The sequence below is a fragment of the Anastrepha ludens genome, chromosome 2 (assembly GCF_028408465.1).
Source record: "Anastrepha ludens isolate Willacy chromosome 2, idAnaLude1.1, whole genome shotgun sequence".
Taxonomy (NCBI): domain Eukaryota; kingdom Metazoa; phylum Arthropoda; class Insecta; order Diptera; family Tephritidae; genus Anastrepha; species Anastrepha ludens.
In genome coordinates, this window is record NC_071498.1 from 179,987,345 (window position 1) to 180,010,536 (window position 23,192).

Genomic DNA, 23,192 nt, shown 5'->3' on the forward strand with positions numbered 1-23,192 from the left:
GTACAAAAATAAAAATATTTATGTTCAAATTTGTGGTTTCCTGTAAAATCGTTTGTATTTTTGTATTTGCGTTCCAAGTAAATTTGAGTTGCGTTTAACAAATTTAACAAAATCCTGATATAAAATTCCATCCAGTACTCCATCAATATGCGTTCTTGTGCTAGTTTCAGTTACACTTTCTTTACTAAATATGTACTAACCAATTCGTAATTGCTCAATCACTTTGTTTATGGTTTCTGTTAGTGTAAGCATCTTTTTGTTATCGACATTAAACATTAAAATTAGTACGTTTGCCATTTTATAAAAGCCGTTTTATTTTTGTTTTTATTCGTATTGCAACCATTCGTTTTCGTGCTAATTCGTAACCCTATTCATAACCCAATGCAAAATTATTAGAAAAAAAAAACCAAAAATCCAATCAGAAACTCATTCTATTGTATTTACACAAACGCTATGTGCTCTCGTTCTAATCTTGAAATCTGTATATTTTTTTCTTTTTCAAATTCTGATTTTCTAGATGATAATTGAATATCATTTACATGCATATACATGTGTATGAATAAGCGTTTCGTCAATAAATACCAAAAATTTCTTATGAAAAAAAAATACTCACATGTTCATGCCATGCATCACATCATCTCATCAATCCGACATTCATCTCAAAGGCCTTTGTAGCACATCACCTCACCTCACTACCTTTAGTATGTAGTACATACTCGTATATCAGTGCATCCATCTTCGGCAATCACGCATCATACCAACCTGTAGATTTGCCTCAGCCACATTGCAAAAACCAACAAATATGTAAATTTATAACATTATCTCTATCTCATAGTTAGTCACCACGCTCACAATACTCATATACTCATATACTCACTAAACTCACTTCACCATAGGAGCATAAGCACACTCAGCACTCACTACTTTGTATAATAAAACAGAAGAAAAACTCCACTTCACGATACTCTCTCACTCTCAGCTAATTAGATTAGATATACTTTTAAATATGTGCATACACATACACACATACGTATGTATCACTTATATGAATAAAGTTTAACCATTTCACTTTCACGAAAACCAAGTAGTAATCATTTAAGTTAAGTAGTAATCATTATCATTGTACTCGCAAAACCATCAAAGCTGTCACTCTGCACTTAAACATTCGATCAACCAAAATTTTTGAAGTCTACTTCTCTTCTTTTTTCTTAATTTTCAATATTATAACTATGTGGCTCTTCGTTGAAAATGTTCTTGTTTTTTCAATGTACATATGTATGTATGTGTTTTCAACAGTGTTGGGTGTTTTTTCCATTCATTCTATGGTTGATCTGTGTAATTCTTCTATATATTGGCTATGTGTGTAATACGTCGTCTATCTCTTGTTTCATTGAGTTTTGAATACCTTAAATAATAAACTAGAAATAATATCACTTTTATCATCAAAAAGTCTTAAAAGGACAATCACTTTTATGCGAAATTTTTGAAACAGTTCAAAATTGAATTGTAAGTCTTCCGTTATTTTGCTAAAATCCAAACCAAATATTAGTTCGGAGAAAAAGAAATCCATCCATCTCGTTGCCAGCGTGAAATCTCACTAAAAGAATTCGTTTCCTGTTTTTGCTTTGTTCCATTCGGTTGGGAGGTGCAGGGTGTTAACAATGGAAGTCAAAAAAATTCCCAGCCGGTCAACTGAAATTGTGAATGGTGTTTATGACGCCGATACTGTAACAGATAATTACGCACAATTTTGGTTTCGACGAATCTGTTCCGGTATTTCTGATGTTAAAGATGCACTTCGCACAGGCAGGCCCGTGGTCAAAAATGCCGATAAAATAACAGAAATAATCGAAGTTGACCGGCATGTTAGTAGTCGTAGCAACGCGCAGCAGCTAAAGATCGACCATAAAATAATTCTAAACCATTTGCGCAAAGCTGGATTGAAAAAGAAGCTCGATGTTTGGGTGCCTCACCAATTAACGTCAAAAGCATGATGGTTCGAATTTCCTTCAGCGAAGCCTTAGCTAAACGGAATGAAATCGACCCATTTCTTAAACGGATGATGCAGACTGTCACACTGAAAATGGTGTAGAATCTAAGCAGTTTATTCGTGTTTTGCTAAGTGCAGGACAAGGACTCGTGAACACCTACTTTGCCACTGCCCAGAAGTAGAAATTTTATTTAAAATGAAGCACGAGGGTAATTTGAAAAGTCTGTGCCAAAGTAAATACTACTTAATTGTTTTGGGGTAAACGCTGTTCTAGTTATTAGTCCCCTCCGAATAATAGGATTTGTTCAAGCCTGAAAAATAGCCATTTGTGTCTGCAATCACCTACTTGTTTGTATGAAATCTTTTTCCCGCCAACCATTTCTTCAAACTGGGGAACAAATAGTAGTGCAAAGGATTCGAAGGAGCCAAGTGAAGAATAGGTGGATATGAAACGAAAACGCAACCCTATTTCCATTAATATGTCAACCACAAGTGGCTTAAGGATTGAGCTGGTGCCTTGTCGTGATAGAAAAGGACTTTTTTGAAAATCGCTCGATTCACTCGATTAAAACGAATGGCAAACACAAAGAAATATACCGATCTGGCTGGCTCAAACTTGGTGTGCGTTTTTCCAGGAGATGCTACTTACTAACTATAGCCGCAATAAGCACCAGTAGTGCCATCTCTTCGACTTTGCACGGACTTTTCAAACGATCCTTGTAATATATGATGGTATGGGGTAGGAGGTATAACAATTTCTCATTTATAAAAACTAAAATTCTAAAGGCAGGTTAAGTTTCAAGGGCCGGTGTTGATTTTTAATAAAATCCAATTTTTTGTAGGAAATTATTGTCATTTCTCTTTATTATGATAATATTGGTATAGCTCAATTACGTCCATGGTCCAAATTTTCGATGACGCTGAGGCATAATTGACGTTCTATGCCGTCAATGTGCCGAATTATCTCACCCTTTAGCTCTTGAATTTTTGCTGGCTTATCGACGTACACCTCTTTTTTCAAATAACCCCAAAGAAAGAAGTCCAACGGTGTCAAATCTTATGATCTTGACGGTCAGTTGACATCGCCGCGACATGAGATTATTCGGCTATCAAATTTTTCGCGCAAAAGAGCCATTGTTTCGTTAGCTGTGGGACAAGTGGCACCGTCTTGTTGAAACCACATATCGTCCACTTCCATATCTTCCAATTCGGGCCATAAAAAGTTCGTTATCATCACACGATAGCGAACACTATTCACAGTAACTGCCTGACCGGCCTCATTTTGGAAAAAATACGGCCCAATGATGCCGCCGGCCCATAAACCGCACCAAACAGTCACTCTTTGTGGGTGCATTGGTTTTTCGGCAATCACTCTTGGATTATCATTCGCCCGAATGCGGCAATTCTACTTATTGACGAGTCCACTGAGCTGAAAATGTGCCTCAGCACTGAAGATGATTTTCTTCGAAAATTGGTCATTCACTGTTGCCATTCCCTACCACCATTCTGACCATTGACGACGCTTGAAATGGTCAAGAGGCTTTAATTCTTGAGTCAATTGCACCTTGTAAGCGTGTAAATGCAAGTCTTTATGCATAATGTTCATCAACGACGAGGTGGACGGCTCTTCAATTACACTATCGCGAACAGCAGCAATATTTTCTGCAGTACGAGCTGTATGAGCATGCACTGGTGTTTTCACATCTCGTACAGACCCGGTTTGCTCAAACTTTTGCACAATTTTTCCGATTGTTCGCACGGACGATTAAATTGACCGAAAAAATCACGAAGTGCGCGATAGGCATTTTGATTTGAACGCCCGTTATGCCCGATTATGTATCTTTCCATGATTCAAATTGAATTAGTCTGAAATTGAAAAATGTCAAATGAAATGCAGAAAAACTTGACGTTTAGGTGTGGTTCATATTCAATATCTGCCCTTGAAATTTAACCAGCCTTTATTTGGTAAAATAATATTTTATAAATATTTTTGTATTGTAAAAATATGCGTTCCCGAACAACAAAATAACAAATCATACCTGGAATACTTTTTTGATCAATTTTTGTAAAAAAAAAACTACTGGCCCATATGTACCGTTACACCACTCTATTACAGGAGGTTCATTATTTTTGTTTCAAAATATTTTTTAATTTAACATTTTACATTTTTATTTATTTATAATTTAATTTTAAAATATTTTCGTTCCATTTTCTGTTTTGTTTTTTTTATTTTTAGGTAACCCAAATAGCCAAACTAATTTGAAGTAGAGTGTCCAGTAAATGCGTTTGCTATTTTAATCGTTTGCGCATTTTGTTATTGTGTACATATTGAAGAAAAAAACCAAAAATCTGCCATAAAGTGTCGTTTTGGTGAAGAAATTGCAATTTCAAAAATATTTTGAAATTTGAAAACTGCATTTATGTAAAAAAAAAACAAAAAACAAGTCAAGCTGCATTTACGTTACATCAAAAAGTGCCTCAATTTTATTTGTTACTTATAAATTTTAAATATAATTTTTAAATTTGTTGTTAACACGGCTAAGTCGCATCATATACATACATACATACATATATACTCGTCTATGTGCATAAATATGTACAGTTAGTTACATGAGAAACATTTGTATGTACTTACGTGCTGCAATCCCGTTACAAATTGTACAAACATTCATACTCACACATGCATACATATACATATGTACATACACACACACATACGCCCGAAAGATTACCAATACATCCATACTACCAGATAAGTTTGACCAGACCATATCACATAAAAATGCACACATACATCCATACATACATGCATACCTACGTATGAGGTATGCACATCATTACTAGAGACATACATACATACATATGGTACATATATGCATTTACGCGTACAAGCAAATTGAAAATAGAAAAATAGAAACAAAGAAAAAAACATAAAAATTAAATATATTGCGCAAGTGTTGGTAGCAAGCAAACAGAATGACACGAAATGCCGCTGAGAGATAAACGCATGAATATCTCGCAAAATCGTTTGCTTCAAATACTAAACAAAAACAAATAACATAGAATGTCAAAGCAAGCAAGTAAAAGTTAAACATAACAACAACTACAAAAAAATAAGTACAACTACAAATTTGAAACGTACAAATAACAACAACTATTACAACTACAACAATTGTACAACATTTATCACAACAACAACAACAACAACAACAAAAAAGAACAAGAACAACAGTGACAACAACATGCACCAAAAGGTTTGTATACGAAGCTCATTTACTAAATACTACTTGCCACTATCTACTACTATTCTACTACTTTTCCACTACTATTCTGCTACTATTAATACTACTTACCATGCCTATGATCTAATTATCATGAATTGTAATGTTATGAAATATGTATGTGAATTCATGTTTTTTCTTAATTATTTTTCTAGTTACGATTTGTTCAATTCAGTTTTGAAAATTTAGTGTTCGCAGCTCATAACCACGAATGGCTCTCGATTTAATTTGAAATGTTATTTATTATAGTTAGCTGTACTTTGAAGTGAGACGTTTTACCATAATGATTTTAAATGCTTTTATATATTTATAACAACTCTGCGCTATTGAATGTTTAAAAAAATATTTGTCATATTATTAAATTGAGCCCTAAGTTCCACCTAGGAGTTATGGGAAAATATAAAGTATATATTAAAATAATATATTTAATTTGTTCTGTATTTCTTTGTTTAAATTAAAATTTTCTTTTAATTTTTTTTTTTTTTGGAAATTCCAAAATTTGTGCAATTCACTCATTTAGCACTCAACGAGCACCTACGTTCAAAATAAGTGCCTGTAAAGTGTTTTCGCAAATTACACAAGTAAATAATTCTTTTCACAGCACCCTAGTAACGCCAGCATGTGCTGCACTCAGTTCCTAATATAACCAATTAATTTGTTCGCACATGGTTGAGATGAATTTGAGCTTAGAAATCACATTTACCTACGTTTTACGAGGAACCTTTTTGTGAGGATTCTTAAGTCCTTCGCTTCGCTGCGTATAGGTCAATTCGACGCCTTTTGGAGAGGCATCCTGAAAGTTAGAGACACCGAGCTCGTTGCTTCGTTATTTGGCAGTTTCAGCAATATTTTGTTACTAAGTCCGTAGTTACATATATATACAAACAAATTTATAAAAATCTTATATATTAGTAACTACTTTCCTATAAGGCTGCTCAAGCCTATCGGAATAATTGCAAAGCAATAGATAATAAAAAAAAATTGAGATTTCAAAAATTGTATTTTTATTTGTATGTGAAATAAGAATAACTCGAATAAATCGCTAACTTGAATTGAAACATTTTGAGGATTTCAAACAAAAAATAGAGAAAAATACCTAACTAAAAACCTAAAACTATAATTTTTTTTTAAATTTTTGCCGAATTAGTAGGTGGGGTGTGTGAAAAAACTAAGCAGATAGTGTCAAAATAGCGAAGATTTGTCAATCAAAATCAAAGGTACGATGAGATGATTATAATAAGGTAATATCAAAGAGAATAGAAAGAAAAAAGTACTTTGTGAGCAAGAAAATGCCATCAAAAATCCAAAATCTCGCCATCTTTACAACTGAGTCCTTCAAATTCCCTGAGTGTTAAGTAGAAAGTAGAATAGGCGCTACCTCCTGTCTTCTCTTAGTCCTGCATTCTGCGCAATCAAATAAAAAAAAAAATATAATCATCTTAGGTGCATTTAGTGATTTTTTCTTGATTTGCTATTCGTTTCACTGATCATTTCGGTAGCACTTTGCTAGTAATCACTTTTTGTAAAACTAAGTAAAAAAAAGAAACGTAGTATGGCTACTAGAAAAGTTGTCTGAGTATATGCAGGCACCTATACATGCGTAAGTATCGACAGCAAACTTTTTCTTTTCAATGGACTATGGACAGCCTTTTTAAACTATTCTTTCAACTATTTCCGCACCCTGATTGGTAAGCAGTACTAATTCACGCACTCTTCCATTTTCTAACAGAAAAAGCCATGGCCAAGGTGAGCAACGGAAGAGACGACGAAACATCGCCCACTGGCTATGACGAACGGAGTTCCGAATCACCAAGCGAACCACTGCCGATTTATCAACAACGCGACAATTACTTTAGTTAAACAATAGAGGAAAACAAAACAAAAACACAAAAATGCAATATAGAGTTTACAAAAACAACAATAATAACAACAAACGATAGCAGCGAACATCGCAAAAACCACTACAAAAACTCTACAACTAAAGGGAGAATAAAATTATTAAATTACAACAATAAAAATAAAACAAAAAATAAATAAAGCACCGAAAACCTTATCAAGAGCACCACTATACTACAACACCAACAAAGGCATAACCGTAACTGTAATAGAAAAATGAAGCATTGCAAAAGATATCCAACAATTAAAGAACTACACTCGAATACTAAATAAATGCATTTATCTTAAAAGAAAAAAAGAAAAAAGTAACTCGAGGCGGCAGGAAAAAGTCAAAGCGAAGCTTACAATTGGACAGATGTGGAAATCGAAACAAAATTACAATACAACTTTGCAAGTAATTAGCAAAAATATATGTATGTCTATTAAAAAACAAAAACAAAAACACATGAAGATTTCGCTTTCGTTGCTGAAGTAAAGCTAAAACAGTATAAATTTCAAAACTATATTATTGAAATGTAAAACAGCCTAACTACAAAAGAAAAAACAAAAAAAAACAGTTCAACAAACAAAACTAACTAATTTTTTGCTTAGCTGCAAAATTTAAACGACTGAAATGTAAAGCAAATTTAAGAGACTATGAAAATTATTAACTAAAAATATCAAATAAATATTATATAAAAAAAAAATAAAACTGAAAACAAAATCAAGGCAAATAGGCAAGCGCGCACTCATTTCAGAATCGGCACATACAATTTTTTAAATGTGCAGACAGTGCACATGCAAGCCCACACTCACATATACATGCATACATTCATACAAAGCAAATATGTAAATATACGACCGTGTGTGTGGAAAAGGTGGTTAATGCACAACATCTGCCTTTCGAGAAAAACGAGTCTCTAAATTTCACATCATAGGAAAAGCTGCTAATAGTCATTTTGTCTTTAAGCAACAAAAATTTTCATACAAAAATTCATGCGCAGTAATTTTTTTTTATTTGTAAATACAATCAATAGCAAACAATGTTTACTTGCGACTAATTGCACCGCATTTTTAGGGTCTTTAATTATAACAAACCGTCAAAAACTCGACTTGGTCGTTGACCAACTTTTCCCACACAAAGCCACATGCAGCAGCAATATAATGATAAACGCAGAGAGCGAGTTATCGAAGAGCGAAAGTGTTTGCGCAGTGCAGAGTGATGCTGATTCACTCCAATACTTAGTCACTCTCCAACGCATCTTAGCTGCAGTTAAACAACGCATTTAAGTGCCCGAATGCCCATTCATTGGTGTATCAAAGCGCATAAGCTCTCTTTCATAACTGAGTTAACTCGTATTTGTTAGTCTTACAGAAAATTAAAGTGATAGTCAGTCGTATTGCCTATGTAAACATTTTCAGCCAGATACTTGCAGGCACAGCGGAAGCCGGAATTGTACAAAAACAAGAAAATAATGTCTGAGCTGCGGCTTTTCAGTGCTAGTTTCGTTGTGGTGAATTTTTAGACTGATTTTAACTCTCTAAAATCGCACATTAGCTGGAAAGCAGGATGAAAGCCAAGGATGATAGATACCAGGTTTTGATCGTTAGGTATGGTGAAAAAAAATTTGGGGGGAACTTTGGATTCTACGTTAAAGCTAAAGCTAAATTTTGTGAAACACAAAACGAATGACGTCGACATATCTGTCAAATTTGCTCAGAGCCGAATAACGGTCTGCTAGATAGTACACCTCTAAAAATCTTTTCACCATGGATAAAACCTGTATGTATTACTCTCATGAAAATTAGATTCATATTGCAACCGATCGGTTTTGAGCATGTGGAATCTTATTCGTGAATTTTCAAGGATGGTAGTTTTCAAGGCTTGCTCGATAGCTATGGTGAAAAAAAAATGTTCAGAGGAACTTTGGCTGCCACATCACTTGCGATATGTTTAACAAAATTTAGCTTGCTTTTTTTAGAGACATACAATAAAAATTAACACCGCCAAGGCCCCTACCATGGCAACGGTATGTTTACGAATACGGTGAATGCAAATGTGGTCAAGTGTGTAATTTTATTGTGCGTTATTTAAAGTGAGTTTTTTCCGTCGGGAAAATTCAGTCTGTTAAACATAATTGCAGCGGGACGGTTTTCAACTGGCATTTTATGGTTACAATAAAATAAATTTGGCAGTGAAATCTTTTCGTTCGCTATGCTTTTGCTCCACAACTGGCTGAAGCCCATTGCTACAAAAAAAAAAAAAAACAAATTCAAAACAGAAAAGCAACCCTCAGTATTCAACCCGCCGGCGAAAATATAAATTAATCTTATTATTTTGCCGCCGGAAAAATAACTGATTTCAAGAAATCCGTCCCGCTGCAATTCTGTGCAATTTTATGCTCTAATTTTGACAGCGGTTACCCCTCAATCCCTTTCCCTGCTGTCCGCTGCAAGTCACTTTTCGTTGGCTAGTTGCAGGAATGACAGATTACCAGGTTTGGCCATGAGCTATGGTGAAAAATAAAATTGTGAGAGTAACTTTGGCTGCTGGAGATTCGGCTGTCGAATTCCACCAGCTCATTTCACACGTATTCACGCACACGCGTCCAATATGTCTTTGTTCAGATGGTAACGAGGCAACAAGAGCGAAGACTATGCATTCCCATGGCAGGCGGTTCTACGTTACCGGAATGACTCGGATTTTTCCCGACCAAGGGCTGCCACGCCCAGTAAACTAGTCCTGTCTTGTGTACCATATGCCACCCCAGCGAAGACTATTTTGATTTTTTTCGCATATCGTCAACACCATCTCAGTTTTTTCTTAAACAAACCGTGTCCAGGACCACGGTTACGTCAGCCTATCAGCTGATTCTGTCGAATTCGCTGGCCATACCTCTAAAAATCTTTCCACCACGAATCAGCTGATTCTTTCAAATTCACTGCGAGTTATTTAAGCGCCTGATTTTGGCCACACCCCTATAAATCTTTTCACGATGCTTTAGTTGCACCTTCTCCGGGTTTTACGTTACCGGAATGACCCGCATTTGCACTTGGCAACGAGCTGTTACTTGGGAACGTCTTTTGATGAGCCAACAGGAACAAGTTCTGAAAGTTAGCACAGAAATTATATATTTGTATGCATTTCTGTAAAAAAAAACCTATTTACTCTGTTTACTTTACTCGCAAAGTGGGAAATAAAAAATTGCCCAAAAAACATAAATAAAAATATTAAATATGCATATGATGCCCTTTACACAAAAATAGCAACAGCTCTATTCAGCATCTGCTGATAGCAAACCTCAAATTTGAATCCGAAATGAGCTCCTTGAGTTAACTCTAGTAGAGTGAAAACTTTTCATGCGCTTCTGAAGCTTAACAGAATTCTTAGCTGCAGCTAAGTTCACGCTGGAAATAAGTTACTACACAAATATATCAATTGTTGTTTTTTTTCGTAGAAATTGGTGAAATTTAATCAATTAGAATTGAAGAAAATAACTGAAATTAGAACTGGAATTATTATCGAATTAGTGGACATATCAAAATTAAAAATTTGAAAACAAAAAAAATTGAAAATATTGTACTATATGAATTTATGCCACACACACACATACATACATGTATACAAAATGCAATTGTAGTTGGAAAAGTATCAAGGCACCTACATACATGCATAAGATATTGCAAATAAATATATTATACAGATAAGCATAATTTTCTCGTGTGAGAGCAAAACTATTTGAGTGTAAGCGTAATATTGCAAGTTGAAAGAGAAACAAAAAAGAGTTCACGTAGCACGTTTGGATGGCTAAGATTTGTTAAACTTCGTGTTAATGTCAGTTGAACGGTCAAGATCCAACAAAATTATTGCGAGCCACGTTTAAGCGCATAAAAAATGTAGGCGTATAAAATGGCTACAATTTTAAATAAAAAACCATCATTATATACATACATACATACATATAATAGACATAGTATATATATTTAAATATAAAATTATTAAGTGAAATTATTTTTAAAAATGCTGAACAAAAATTATATGAAACTGTGTGCAATTAAGAGCAAGCAAATGCATTTATCATCAATTTGCGCCTGCGAATAGGCAACACAACTGCGCCTTAATGAGTGAACACAGTTCTAGTTGCGGTTGCGATTCATTAAAGCTTCAACAATAAATACACAAACTATCGCATTTCTGATTGCAGGGCTATTTGAATATAAATCGAAAAACAATAATTTTGAAGACTTACAGTTTTTTGTTTTTGTAAAAACAGCAAGTCAGTGAATAATATTAACATATACAGAGGATAGAAGCGAATTCAGTCAGTCAGCCAGTTAGTTGGGTGATCTTTGAAGTAACTATTTTAAAAGACACTGCACAAAAATATTTTTATGTTGGGCGCCAACATTGGCAAAAAGCGTAGTTTTTATTTGGCGCTTCGAATATTTTTTATTTAATTTTCGGTTATTTTTTGCTTAACTTCATTTTATTTAATTTTGTTGCAAACGATCTTAAATGTGCACGCAACGCACGAAATTTTCCGCAATTTCTCCTGTACCTATGCAAAGAAATTTTCATAAAATAAAAAATATAGAAAATCAATAAACACCTTGCAAATACTTATTAAAAAAATAAATATACGAAAATACGGAATTATTAGCGCAGTAACCAAAAAAAAGAATTGCGAAACAAAGTCATATTAATTAAAATGTAACAGATATAGAGTTAAGTGTTGAAATGAGAAGAATTTAAATATTTTGTGTTTCGGTGAGAAACGAAAGAAAAGAAGAAGAAAATGCTAGAAAAACCTTCGACAGAAAAGAAGATGAAGATGCTAGAAAAACCCATGAAGAATTACATTAAAAGAATTAGCATACCAAGCAAAGAGCCTCAAGCGAGCGGAAAGAATAGAATCAATACCAATTATTTTACGCAAATCAAATGCACATCAAATGTATACACATACATATATTACATACGCGTATGCATGTCTGTATGAACATATTTAAGTTAATTTGAGACATTAGCCGCTGTATGGGAGGAAAAAAAACGAACAACTTTAGGTCAATTAAGGCAGAGAGGAATATAAATAAAATCATACTGAGATGCGGCAAAAAAAACTTTATTCGGAAGTAGAAATTTTTAAAGCTCAGTAAAGGCAGCACTGCTAATTATGAGCAAAAAAAATACCCGCAAAAACCCCATAACAGCTATAAAAGGCAAAAAGTGCAACTAAAAGTAAAAATGTGAAAGCAAACAGCAGTTCGAACAGTCGCCGATTAGAGAAATGATACTTCAATCCATATGTTGCAAAATAATTCCAAGTACCGAATTTAATAAGCTGGAACAATTTTTTAAATATTCTGCTAGCTAATTTAAAGATATTTAATCGAGCCTATATTAATCTATCATAGATTTCCAGGTGTGGCCAATTTGCCATGTTGAAAAACAAAATTGTGCGAGCAACTTCGGCTGCCACGATTTCTGCCAAGGATGATCGATTTACAAGGTTTGTCCTTTAGGTAGGTAGTTAAGTAAGATGGCAAGAGTACTCCAGGTACACTACAAGTAGCACTTACGTTCCGTTTTGATACCATAATGTGGACCACTACCTGTGCAAAGAAAAATGTTGGACAGGGAAACCCGTCTACAGCCATCCAGTGCTGTTGATGGAGTGGAGGAGAGAAAAATTTACAATACTAAAGGAAATTGTTGCTACAAATACGATTATGTTCGTTATAATCACGTAGTTACCACTAATATGGAAGAAAAAATAATTAAAACAAAACTAACGCTGTCAGAATTTTAGTTGTCATTAGCAAAAATAAAAACCGAAGCGGATTAGATCACTAAAATCGAGGTCGCTTTGTGCTCGATAAATAAGAAGTTAGCAATGACATGAAAAATAATAAATCACGGGCCAAATATTCGCAAAATGTACGCTGTTGTACAGTTATGGTAGGATCCGAAAAGTTATTCGATTTGGCATCAGCCAACTCAGGCGCCTAAAGCGGGGAAAAAGCTTCGAACGGATGTCAATTTCATTTCATTAAGAATGTCAAGTTTTCCAAAGTCCTCATATTGACGAATTCTAATATAAGTGAAACGTCATCTGATGGAAGAGTAGTGACGAGGACAGAGAATAAAGGATAACCTTAGAAAAGAAAACAGGAATAGATTATGTCAGTGCCAGAGCACAGGAATCTCAAAACTTTGGGCTCCTTGTCAGAAGGCCGTTGCATCGAAGCACGCCCCCACTTTAGAGCTTTGTATTGGGTTTATAATTAGTCAAATACATAGAGTTACAGGGGTAATATGGCATACAATTTTAATTTCTACCCTGCTGAGCATTGTTTCTATTAAGCTGCACCCCACTGTAAATAATTTAGCATTAACTTGGTAACATCACATATGTATGTAAAAGTTTAAAAATTCAGTTCCAGGCAACGACTTCAAATAATGTACGATTCACGATTATTATTATAGAAAAATTAAACAGCCTTATTTATAAAAAAAATAAACTTTTAAAATTAAAAAAAAATTAATTAAAATTGAAAAAAAAAATTAATTAAAATTCAAAAACCAATTAATTAAAACTGAAAAAAAATTAATTAAAGCTGAAAAAAATTAAATTAAAATTACAAAAAAAAAAATTAAATTAAAAATGAAAAAAATGAATAAACTAATACGATACGCAATTTGAACGCGTGCGTAAATTTAAGCAGCTAAAAAAATGCAATATTCTTATTTTTAAAAAGTACAAATATTAAATTTTAAATACTATTTTTTAATTTAAAATTGTGCAAAATATAAACCAAATTATAATAATTTAACTTAGTTCCATTACTTTTTTAAACAATAAAATGATTAGTGCTTATTCAATTTTAATCACTTCCATTGTTTAAAAAATATATAAAATATATCTTATAAAAAAATGAAAACATTACGAATTACACACACACAAGCAAATATAGCAATTTAGTGAGACGTAAACAATTGGCGGTGCTACAAGGAAGTAATTTATTATTACTTTTTAGCCTAAAAATGTTTATGTTTGGGTTAAAATTAGTTGCAAGAAAAGCCGACAGCTGCAAAGAAAATAATTTGAATAATAAAAAAATCTGTATATGCACACATTAAAAGTACATATATATACATATGTACATACATACACACATGCATTAAAAATATATTGAAAATTCTATACATATTTTATTTTAGTTATTTCACACCTATTTTAGTGAATTTAATTATATGCCTCAGTTAAAAATAAAATTAAGATAAGCAAATATGTACACCTCATTACATAAATTACATATATACAAGCATACAAGCGCATTACAAATACAACTGTATATATGATTTTAATGTATGTAGAAAAGAGAAAAAACTGTTGAAATATATTTGTTGAGAGTTAAACTTGAAGGAATTACAAAGACAAAAAGACAGAGGAAGAAAACTATTGAGTGAACGAACGATGAATACAAAGAGTTAATCAAAAGGTAAAAAATACATAAAGAAATACAGGAAATGAAAATGGGTGCACTAACTGTATCATATAATGTCATAATTGTAATGTCAAATAATATCATATAAATACATGTACTATTACACATACACCCATATAATCCTCACATACGCATGCATGCAAATACTTATTATTGATTAGTGCATATTTACAACACACACGCATACACGCAAATGCACACGCATAGCATATACATACGACATATGCATAAACACATACATACATGCAAACACAAACACATTCATATGTAAAAGCATATTACAGCTATTCAAAAGCAACTTACTTATACATATATAAAATGATCGATATATCGTACATAGTATGAATATGAAACATCAGAATGATTATTGTAAATTGGAATTAAAAATGTTATCAATAAAAATGATAGTTGGAATTTAAGTGGTGTAGTGTTTTAATTTGACATGGAATTACGGTAAGTTTCGAGGTAAAAGTGTTTTATCTGCTTCAGTGGAGTCCCGGCATTCATACACTTTGCCCCCAAGTGCAGGCAATACCCAAGAATGATAGAAAGAAGATTGCGCCCATCAGAGAGTACGTGACGTCACGTTTGCTGAGTTGTGCAGTATTGCCAACCATTTGCTCTTCGCAATAAATTTAGTTCTTTTTTATACCGAAAATGCGAAAATTTTTAAGTTTCGTGTTTTTTTTTTTTTTTAATTTAAAGCTACCGAAACTTTAGGTTAAAAAAAAACTGTATTATTATACAAAAGAAGGTTAAAAAAAGGCCACTCTGAGAAGATTTTAGTGCTAATGAAAATTAGTTGGTTTTTTATAAAATTTGATATTTTGAAAGTGTGAATTTAATTTTTTGCTCCTTTTAAGGTTATGGAAGAATATTAAATGTCCCTCTCCCAACTCTTCTTAAGATTGAACACTTTTTACACATGTTAAAAGACGTTTGAATTTACTGAATGCGGATTAAACCCATAGAGGTGTAATCGTTTCTTCCGGTCATCAATCCTTAGTGGGACATAGGGCATCAAGAGGTGTATTCATTGCAAAAATAAGCCACAAAATACCAGAAAATACTAAAGAAACCATACTGACATTTTTACAAAAAGAGTACCTTATCTAGTTACATAACCCGAAATATAGCAAATAAGTCGTTCCCTTAACAAAAGAGTCTCGCTTAACAAAAAAAAACTCATAAATTAAATTGTACATAAGCATAACACATTTATTAAAAAAAAACGCACATTCTAAAGACAATTTGTCACGCATACAAAATTCTTTAAATGATTCAATAAAAATTTCTTGTGTTATTTTCTTTGAATGGGAATTTTAGTGCGTTTTGATATCCACAGGTAGGCAATACTGCAGTAGCGAGAGAGAGATTTGACTACCGAAAGCAGAAGAACACCAACAACACCTGCAATCGCGGGCAATGCCACCAGATGTTAAAAAAAGTAAAGCTAAATAAAACTAAGTGAATTATTTAACTAATTTAAAAAAAATGTATATTTTACATAATTATAAACATTACTTTTAATTAGAATAGGCTAGAAAAATCATGAAGAAAGAACTAAAGCTCTCAGACTAAATAACAAAAAAAAAAATGCTACATCAAGTTACGAAAATGGTAATCTGGCCATACTGGAGCTAAAATCACGTAACTCGTTGTCAAATTCGCTGAGAGCAAAGTAACGGGACCACGATAGGCGCCATCTCATTATTCTTTCCATCATGGGCAATACCTGCTAAGTCGCACGTTCAAACTTAGAGTAATTCAATTTCCCCTAATCAACCAACAAAAACTTGAAAGGAGTCAGTTATGCGCTCCTGTGTTACAGACACATACAAGACATTACTGAAGGTACGGTTGTTTGGTTGGTTTAAGTGGTGGTTCTTCCAGAATCCAACTAGCGCTTCCGGACCTTTTTGTAGCCACATCCTCGTTACCGACGTAATACTAGAAGCAGGGATCAGATCGGCACCAAAGCAAGCAAATAGAACAAATACACCAACAACTGACATTACTATTAAAAAGCAAATTATAGAAAAAAGAGAGTTAAGAAAAAGATGGCAAAAAAACTAGATCACCTGACGACAAGAGAAAACTAAACTTAGCTACAAAAATTCTTAAGGATACCTTAAATAAGAGAAAAAGCAAAGAAATCGAAAACTATTTGAAGAATCTGACTCGCTATCAAGATACAAACTACTCTTTATGGAAATGTACTAAAAAATTAAAAACTCAAATAAAAAATCAGCCACCACTAAAAAAGATGACAATTCATGGGCTGTTACAAAAGAGGAAAAAGCGCAAACATTAGCAAATTACTTCGAAAAAGTTCTTTCAAATGACGAAGAAAAGAAAATCAACAACCAAAGAAACTTCCACTATGATTTTACAAAAATAAAAAGGACGAATACACACGAAATAATAGCTTGCATCAAAAAAGGAATAAAACATAAAAAAGCTCCCGGATATGACATGATAACAGGAAAAGCATTAGCGGAGCTACCAATCAAGGCATTTATATACTTGCGAAACGTTTTTAATGCAATGTTTCGCTAACAATACTTTCCGAAGCTCTGGAAAGTGGCAGAGATTATTGCATTGCCAAAACCGGGTAAAAATCCAACTACCGTGTCATCATATAGACCAATAAGCTTATTATCGACAATATCTAAAATTGCTGAAAAATGACTGCATGATCGGATAAGCCAACTTCTAGACCAAAAACGTATAATACCGGATCATCAATTTGGATTTAGAAAAAAACATTCGACTATTCAACAGATCCATAGAATTACAAATAAAATCCAATCAGACCTTGAAAACAATCGATACTGTGCCGCAGTATTTTTGGACGTAGCTAAAGCGTTTGACAAAGTGTGGCATGAAGGCTTACTCCACAAAATAAAAAGAATGCTACCTTTTGCCTACTATGGGTATATTCAGAAACGCATTATAAATGCGCAGTAATTGCAGCGCTGGCAGCACTGCCAATGTGACAAGTGTTGCAATTGATAGATTGGCAGTATTAAAATTTTTCCTGCAAATAATGCGCGTACGCAACACTGCAAAAGTACGTTGCGCATTATAATGCGTTATTGAATATACCCTATCCTATCTCATCATAAAAAGCTATCTAACCAACCGAAGCTTCTACATTAAATATGACAATCAATGTTCAGATATTCATCAAATAACTGCTGGAGTTCCGCAAGGAAGCGTTCTTGGCCCTCTACTATATGTTTTATTCACCGCAGATATACCACCTCCTGACGAAACTAATTCTTCAGTTGCAACGTTCGCAGACGATACAATACTATAGCGTTTTTCAATAGGTGCGCTTCAACTTTTTTCCGATAGGGAGGGCGAACGACGCAATATTTTTTATTTTTCGCTTGTCATTTGTAAACTTCATTAGTATACATTTCATCATGGAATGCTACACTCTTGAGCTACGCTTGCAAATCATTGAATTTTATTATAAAAATGCATGTTCTGTTAAGAAAGTTTAAAGTTTGGCTCAATGGCTTTGTCAACAAGCAAAATATGCGTTACTGGGCAGAAAGCAATCCACACGTGATTCATGAGGCACCGTTGCATCCCGAAAAAATCACTGTTTGGTGCGGTTTACATGCCGGCGGCGTAATTGGCCCATATTTTTTCGTTGACGAGAACGATCGCCACGTTACTGTGAATGGAAATCGATACCGCGACATGATAAGCGATTATTTTTGGCCGCAATTGAATGGTATGGACTTAGACGACATGTGGTTTCAACAGGAACAATTATTCAATTGATTTGTTGAAGAGTAAGTTCGATGAGCTCATTATTTCCAGAAATGGACCGGTCGAATGGCCGCCGCGCTCATATGATTTGACGCCTCTAGACTATTTTCTTTGGGGTTATGTGAAGTCATTGGTCTACAGTAACAAGCCGGCGACGATTTGTGAGCTCAGAGCCAATATTGAACGCGAAATTGCTGGAATTTCGGCCGATTTATGCAAAAGAGTGGTCGAAAATTGGGTTCAACGATTGGACTTCGTAAAACGGGCACGCGGGGATCATGCAAAAGAAATCGAATTTCATACTTAAATGTATATGTTCAAACTCGATAATAAAAAAAAAATTAGTTACAAAAGTCAAACCGTTTGTGTTTTATTCAAAAAAAAAGTTGAAGCGCTCTTACTGAAAAACGCTTTATTAGCATCAGACAAAAGCTTAATTATCGCTACTGAAAAACTGCAGCGATATACAAACGCAGTTAAGGAATGGTTTGATAACTGGTGCCTAAAAATAAATGAAGACAAAACCGTACAGGTTATATTTACTAACAAAACAAAATTTACCGCAGTTCCAATTAAAATAAATGATAAAGCAATTACAATAGAATCAACTACTAAATATCTGGGAATTCACTTGGACTCCAAACTAAATTGGAGTCACCACATAAAGCAAAAGGTCAAACAAATAAAAGAAAAACTTCGACAACTTCATTGGTTAGTCTGCTCCAAATCCAGACTCACTATACAGACCAAGCTGTTAGTGTACAAAACTATGATTAAACCAATCTGGCGAAATGGATTACAGGTGTGGGGAACGGCTAAAAAAACTCATATAGAAAAAATCCAACGACAGCAATCAAAGATTCTTCGAATTTTGTCCATGTCTGACAGGTACACGAAAAACGATGACATCCATAGGACTTTTAATATAGCAAGAGTAGTCGAAGAAATCAAAAAGATAACAACAAGGCACTTTGAAAAAATACACACACACAGTAATGCAGAAATCAACAAACTTCTTGAAAGGGAAAGAAACGGGAAAAGGCGTTTAAAGAGAACCCGACCAAGCGACCTAGTATGATAAATGCTAAAAAACCATAAATATGTAAAAAAATAATTAAAAATAGTTGTAAAATGTAATCATGTAAAGTGAAACTTGTATTGTGTTATTGTATAACATTTAATTTCTATTATTTCGTTTATTTTAATTTTATCGCTTTTGACACTGACCACTAAGCGATGTATATAAATCCTGACCAAATTGTTAAACAACATACTAAAGGTCAAAGGACAGATGTATAAAATAAATGGTGGAAAAAAAAAATCCTCGTTACCAACTTGTTTACCAGTTATCTACAGTATGACTATATCCAGTCTGTGCGGTTCAGGAACCTTATCAGGTTGTTGACATCTAAGCCAGACAGCTGTTCCAGACTCTAGAATAGCGGTTTACCCAGGGTTAACATTTTGTCCTTCCACAGGACAGGGCATTCGCAGAGGAAATGGAAGATTGTTTCCTTTTTCTCCGGTTGTTTACAACTGTAACAGTATGTATTGTGAGGGATGCCCATTTTGGCTGATTGTTTTCCCACAGACCAAAAGCCAGTTATGACTGCCGTTAGTCTCCAGGCGTCCCGTCGTTTCATGTTTATCAATGTTGACGATTGCTTAAGGTTGTAGGTGGGCCATACGTTCTGCTAATTTTGCACTTTGTCTAGTCTCTCCATCTACAATCAGCGATTCAGAGGTATTTTAGGGAAATTGCACTCTTGACTGCACCTAGTGGTGTGAATACCGATTCTTCAAGAGCGATACTCATGGCAGATCCCCTTCTTGTCAGTTCGTCCGCTTTTTTATTACCTTCGATGCTCCCATGTCCCGGGACCCAGATTAAGGTAACTTTATGGTTTTCGCTCAAGGTGGTGAGGCTATTCCTGCTTCGCTCCACTACTTTAGAGGTTGTTATAGCTGAACCCAGTGCCTGGATTGCAGCTTGGCTATCCAAAAGAATAGCGATATTGCCCTTAAAAGCGGGATCTGCGATTAGTAGCCTACAAGCTTCCCCAATTGCCAGTACTTCCGCCTGAAAGATACTGCAAGCATTAGGAAGACGCACAGATCTTTCAATTTTAGGTATATAAGAATATATACCAGCCCCAACACCACAATCCATTGTACTGCCATCCATATAGACAGTAGTGTCGAAGTTGTTTGGTGAGAGTCCCTTATTCCATTCTTTCCGAGATGGAAAGAGATTGACAAAATTTCGACTGAACGTCACCGTCTTGAGATGTAGTCAATCCTCTTCGAGGTGTACTGGGTTTGTCGCAGTAATAGACTGGCATGGCCATGAGCTTTTTCCATCCAGCGACCCGCTTCATTTAACGTAAATGCACTCATTGTTGCCATCTTCTTGATATGTAGATCTACCGGAATAACGTGCGTCAGAGCGTTCAGGGCCTCCCTAGGACATAGTCTGTTATTGCACAGGCTGATCTTTGTATTCTGCTAAGTAATTTGATGCTGTATTCTCTCTCTAGAGCTTTCCACCAAACTACCGACCCATACGTTAAAATTGGTCGCATAACCGCCTTATATACAACCATAATGTATATGTATATGGGTTGAAGACCCCATCTTCTTCCCAGCATACGTTTACAGGCATATAAAGCGATTTCTGCTTTCTTTACCCGTTCTTCAATGTTTAATTTCCAGCTAAGTTTGCAGTCCAGAATTACCCCTAAGAACTTTGCACTGGGTGAAAGTGAGAGGGTTTGTCCGTTAATCTTGGTAGAGTAAAAATTGGTACCTTATATCTGGTCGTAAATAGCATGAGTTCTGTTTTACGCGCGCTTAAACTTAGGCCACAGCCTGTAGCCCAAGAGTTAAGCTCGCTTAGCGCTCTTTGAATGATCCCACTGATCGTATTGGGACACAGTTCTGATGCCATTAACTCCACATCATCAGCGTACGCGACCACTTTTACCCCTCCTCCATTAAGTTTTGTTAAGATTTTACTAATAACGCATAACCAGGGGAGTGGAGATAATACTCCCCCCTGTGGAGTGCCCCTGTGGACTCTTTTTTGTTATGACGGTATACAATAATTGAAAAAAATCGTTGATTTAGTTTTTTTGGGATTTATATTTCTTCATAAATTTAAAAAACTTAAATCATTTCACTTACTTTATAACAAGAAAATTAACAAAGCAACAAAAAAGCGGTAGACAAAAGTCTACATACTGTGCAATTAGCTTAAGGGGTTACATGGGTTTCGTCGGGTAAAAAAAGGCCTATTTTCAATTTTTTTTCTATGTAAAAAATTAGTTATTTAATTCAAACTCTTTTCTGTCTTAAAGAATAAGAATAATTTCTGAAATCTTCAAAAAACAAAATTTAAACTCCTTCATTGTGACGTCATTTCCGGTGACCCCTCGAAAAAAAGGTGCATCTGCGTTGTCAGCATAACTCCTGACAGGATCATCGAAAATGAAAAAACAAAAAAAAGTGTTTGATCGACTTGAAAATTTAGGATAGTATTCTTGAGATGTTGTAGAAATTAAAATGCCAAAAAAATCGATTTTTTGAACCCACGAAACCCATGTAACCGCTTAAGTCAGGACATGATAGAGTAATTGACGCAATCCGAGACCGATGAGTGGTGAATTTACAAAGCTTTATTTCTTATGATGTGTTGATTTAGACGGAATTCAAAGAGCTAGCATTTCCCAAAGAGTTACGACAGGGAGAGTAATTGGGTAGTCCCGACGCGATCGATAACATTGCATATCTCACTATAAAAAAGTTGTGATTGACGGGAATTATTTCTAATGAGCCCACCTTCCCATGGATGGATGAAGTGTCCAGAGGAGACTTAGCAAAGCACAGTACCACCATGAAAAAGCTTCTCATAAAAAACCATCTACCGGAATCGGCTTAAAACTGTAGGCCCTTCCATTTGTGGAACGCGCGCTACAAATAGGAGGAGGATTATTTACATTCAAATATTAATTAAAATTCATTTTTTAAATGATTCGCAGTTTGTTTCCATTTAAGTAAGAAAATTCTGTTTTGCTACCATTTTTACCAATTAGGATTTAATATTTTCCACTTCATTCACCTTCTTAAATATTTACAACCTTTTGTAAGGGAGCGTCGAAAATCGAATGTCACTAGTGAGCAAACCTTTAATAATTGAATCATGGGATGTATGTCGACTTTTGTCATACCGCTTTTTTGTTGTTTTGTTAATTTTTTGCTTTAAAGCAAGTGGTAAAGTTGTATTTATCTATCTATATATATAAAAAGAAGTTACATTTCCTTGGTAATCTTATAACTCAAGAACGGGCTCTCCTATCCAAACCAAATTTTTAGGCTTTGTTTGGACTATTCAATAGATGGTTTGTGTTTTAAAATTTTAAGAATCGGATACCAGGGTCTCGAGAAATAGGCCAAAACGTGAACCCGGGTAACCCTAGGATGTGTTTGTACAATATGGGTAGCAAATGGAAGCTGTTGATGATTTCTATAGTATAGAGTATTTTTCATACCGTTCCGTGACTAGGGTCTCGAGATATAATCCAAAACGTGGACCCGGGTAACCCTAGGATGTGTTTGTACATTATGGGTAGCAAATGGAAGCTGCTGATGATTCTGTAGTATAGAGTATTTTTAATGCCCCTCCGTAACTAGGGTCTCGAGATATCGCCCAAAATGTGGACCCCGATAACTTAAGGATGTGTTTGTACAATATG

The 23,192-nt window shown here is 34.5% G+C and overlaps 1 protein-coding gene across 9 annotated transcripts in view; it reads left to right on the top strand.

Moving 5' to 3' along the window:
- Positions 1–15,074, top strand: part of LOC128855965 (uncharacterized) — a 152,089-nt gene extending 137,015 nt beyond the window's left edge. For 7 of the 9 annotated variants that reach the window (XM_054091252.1, XM_054091253.1, XM_054091254.1 and 4 more), the window contains one exon: positions 7,001–15,074. In XM_054091252.1, the coding sequence (XP_053947227.1) occupies positions 7,001–7,131 (131 nt within the window). In that variant the 3' untranslated portion in view covers positions 7,132–15,074. The other 2 variants (XM_054091256.1, XM_054091255.1) reach the window with 2 other exon arrangements.
- Positions 15,075–23,192: the final 8,118 nt, after the last annotated feature.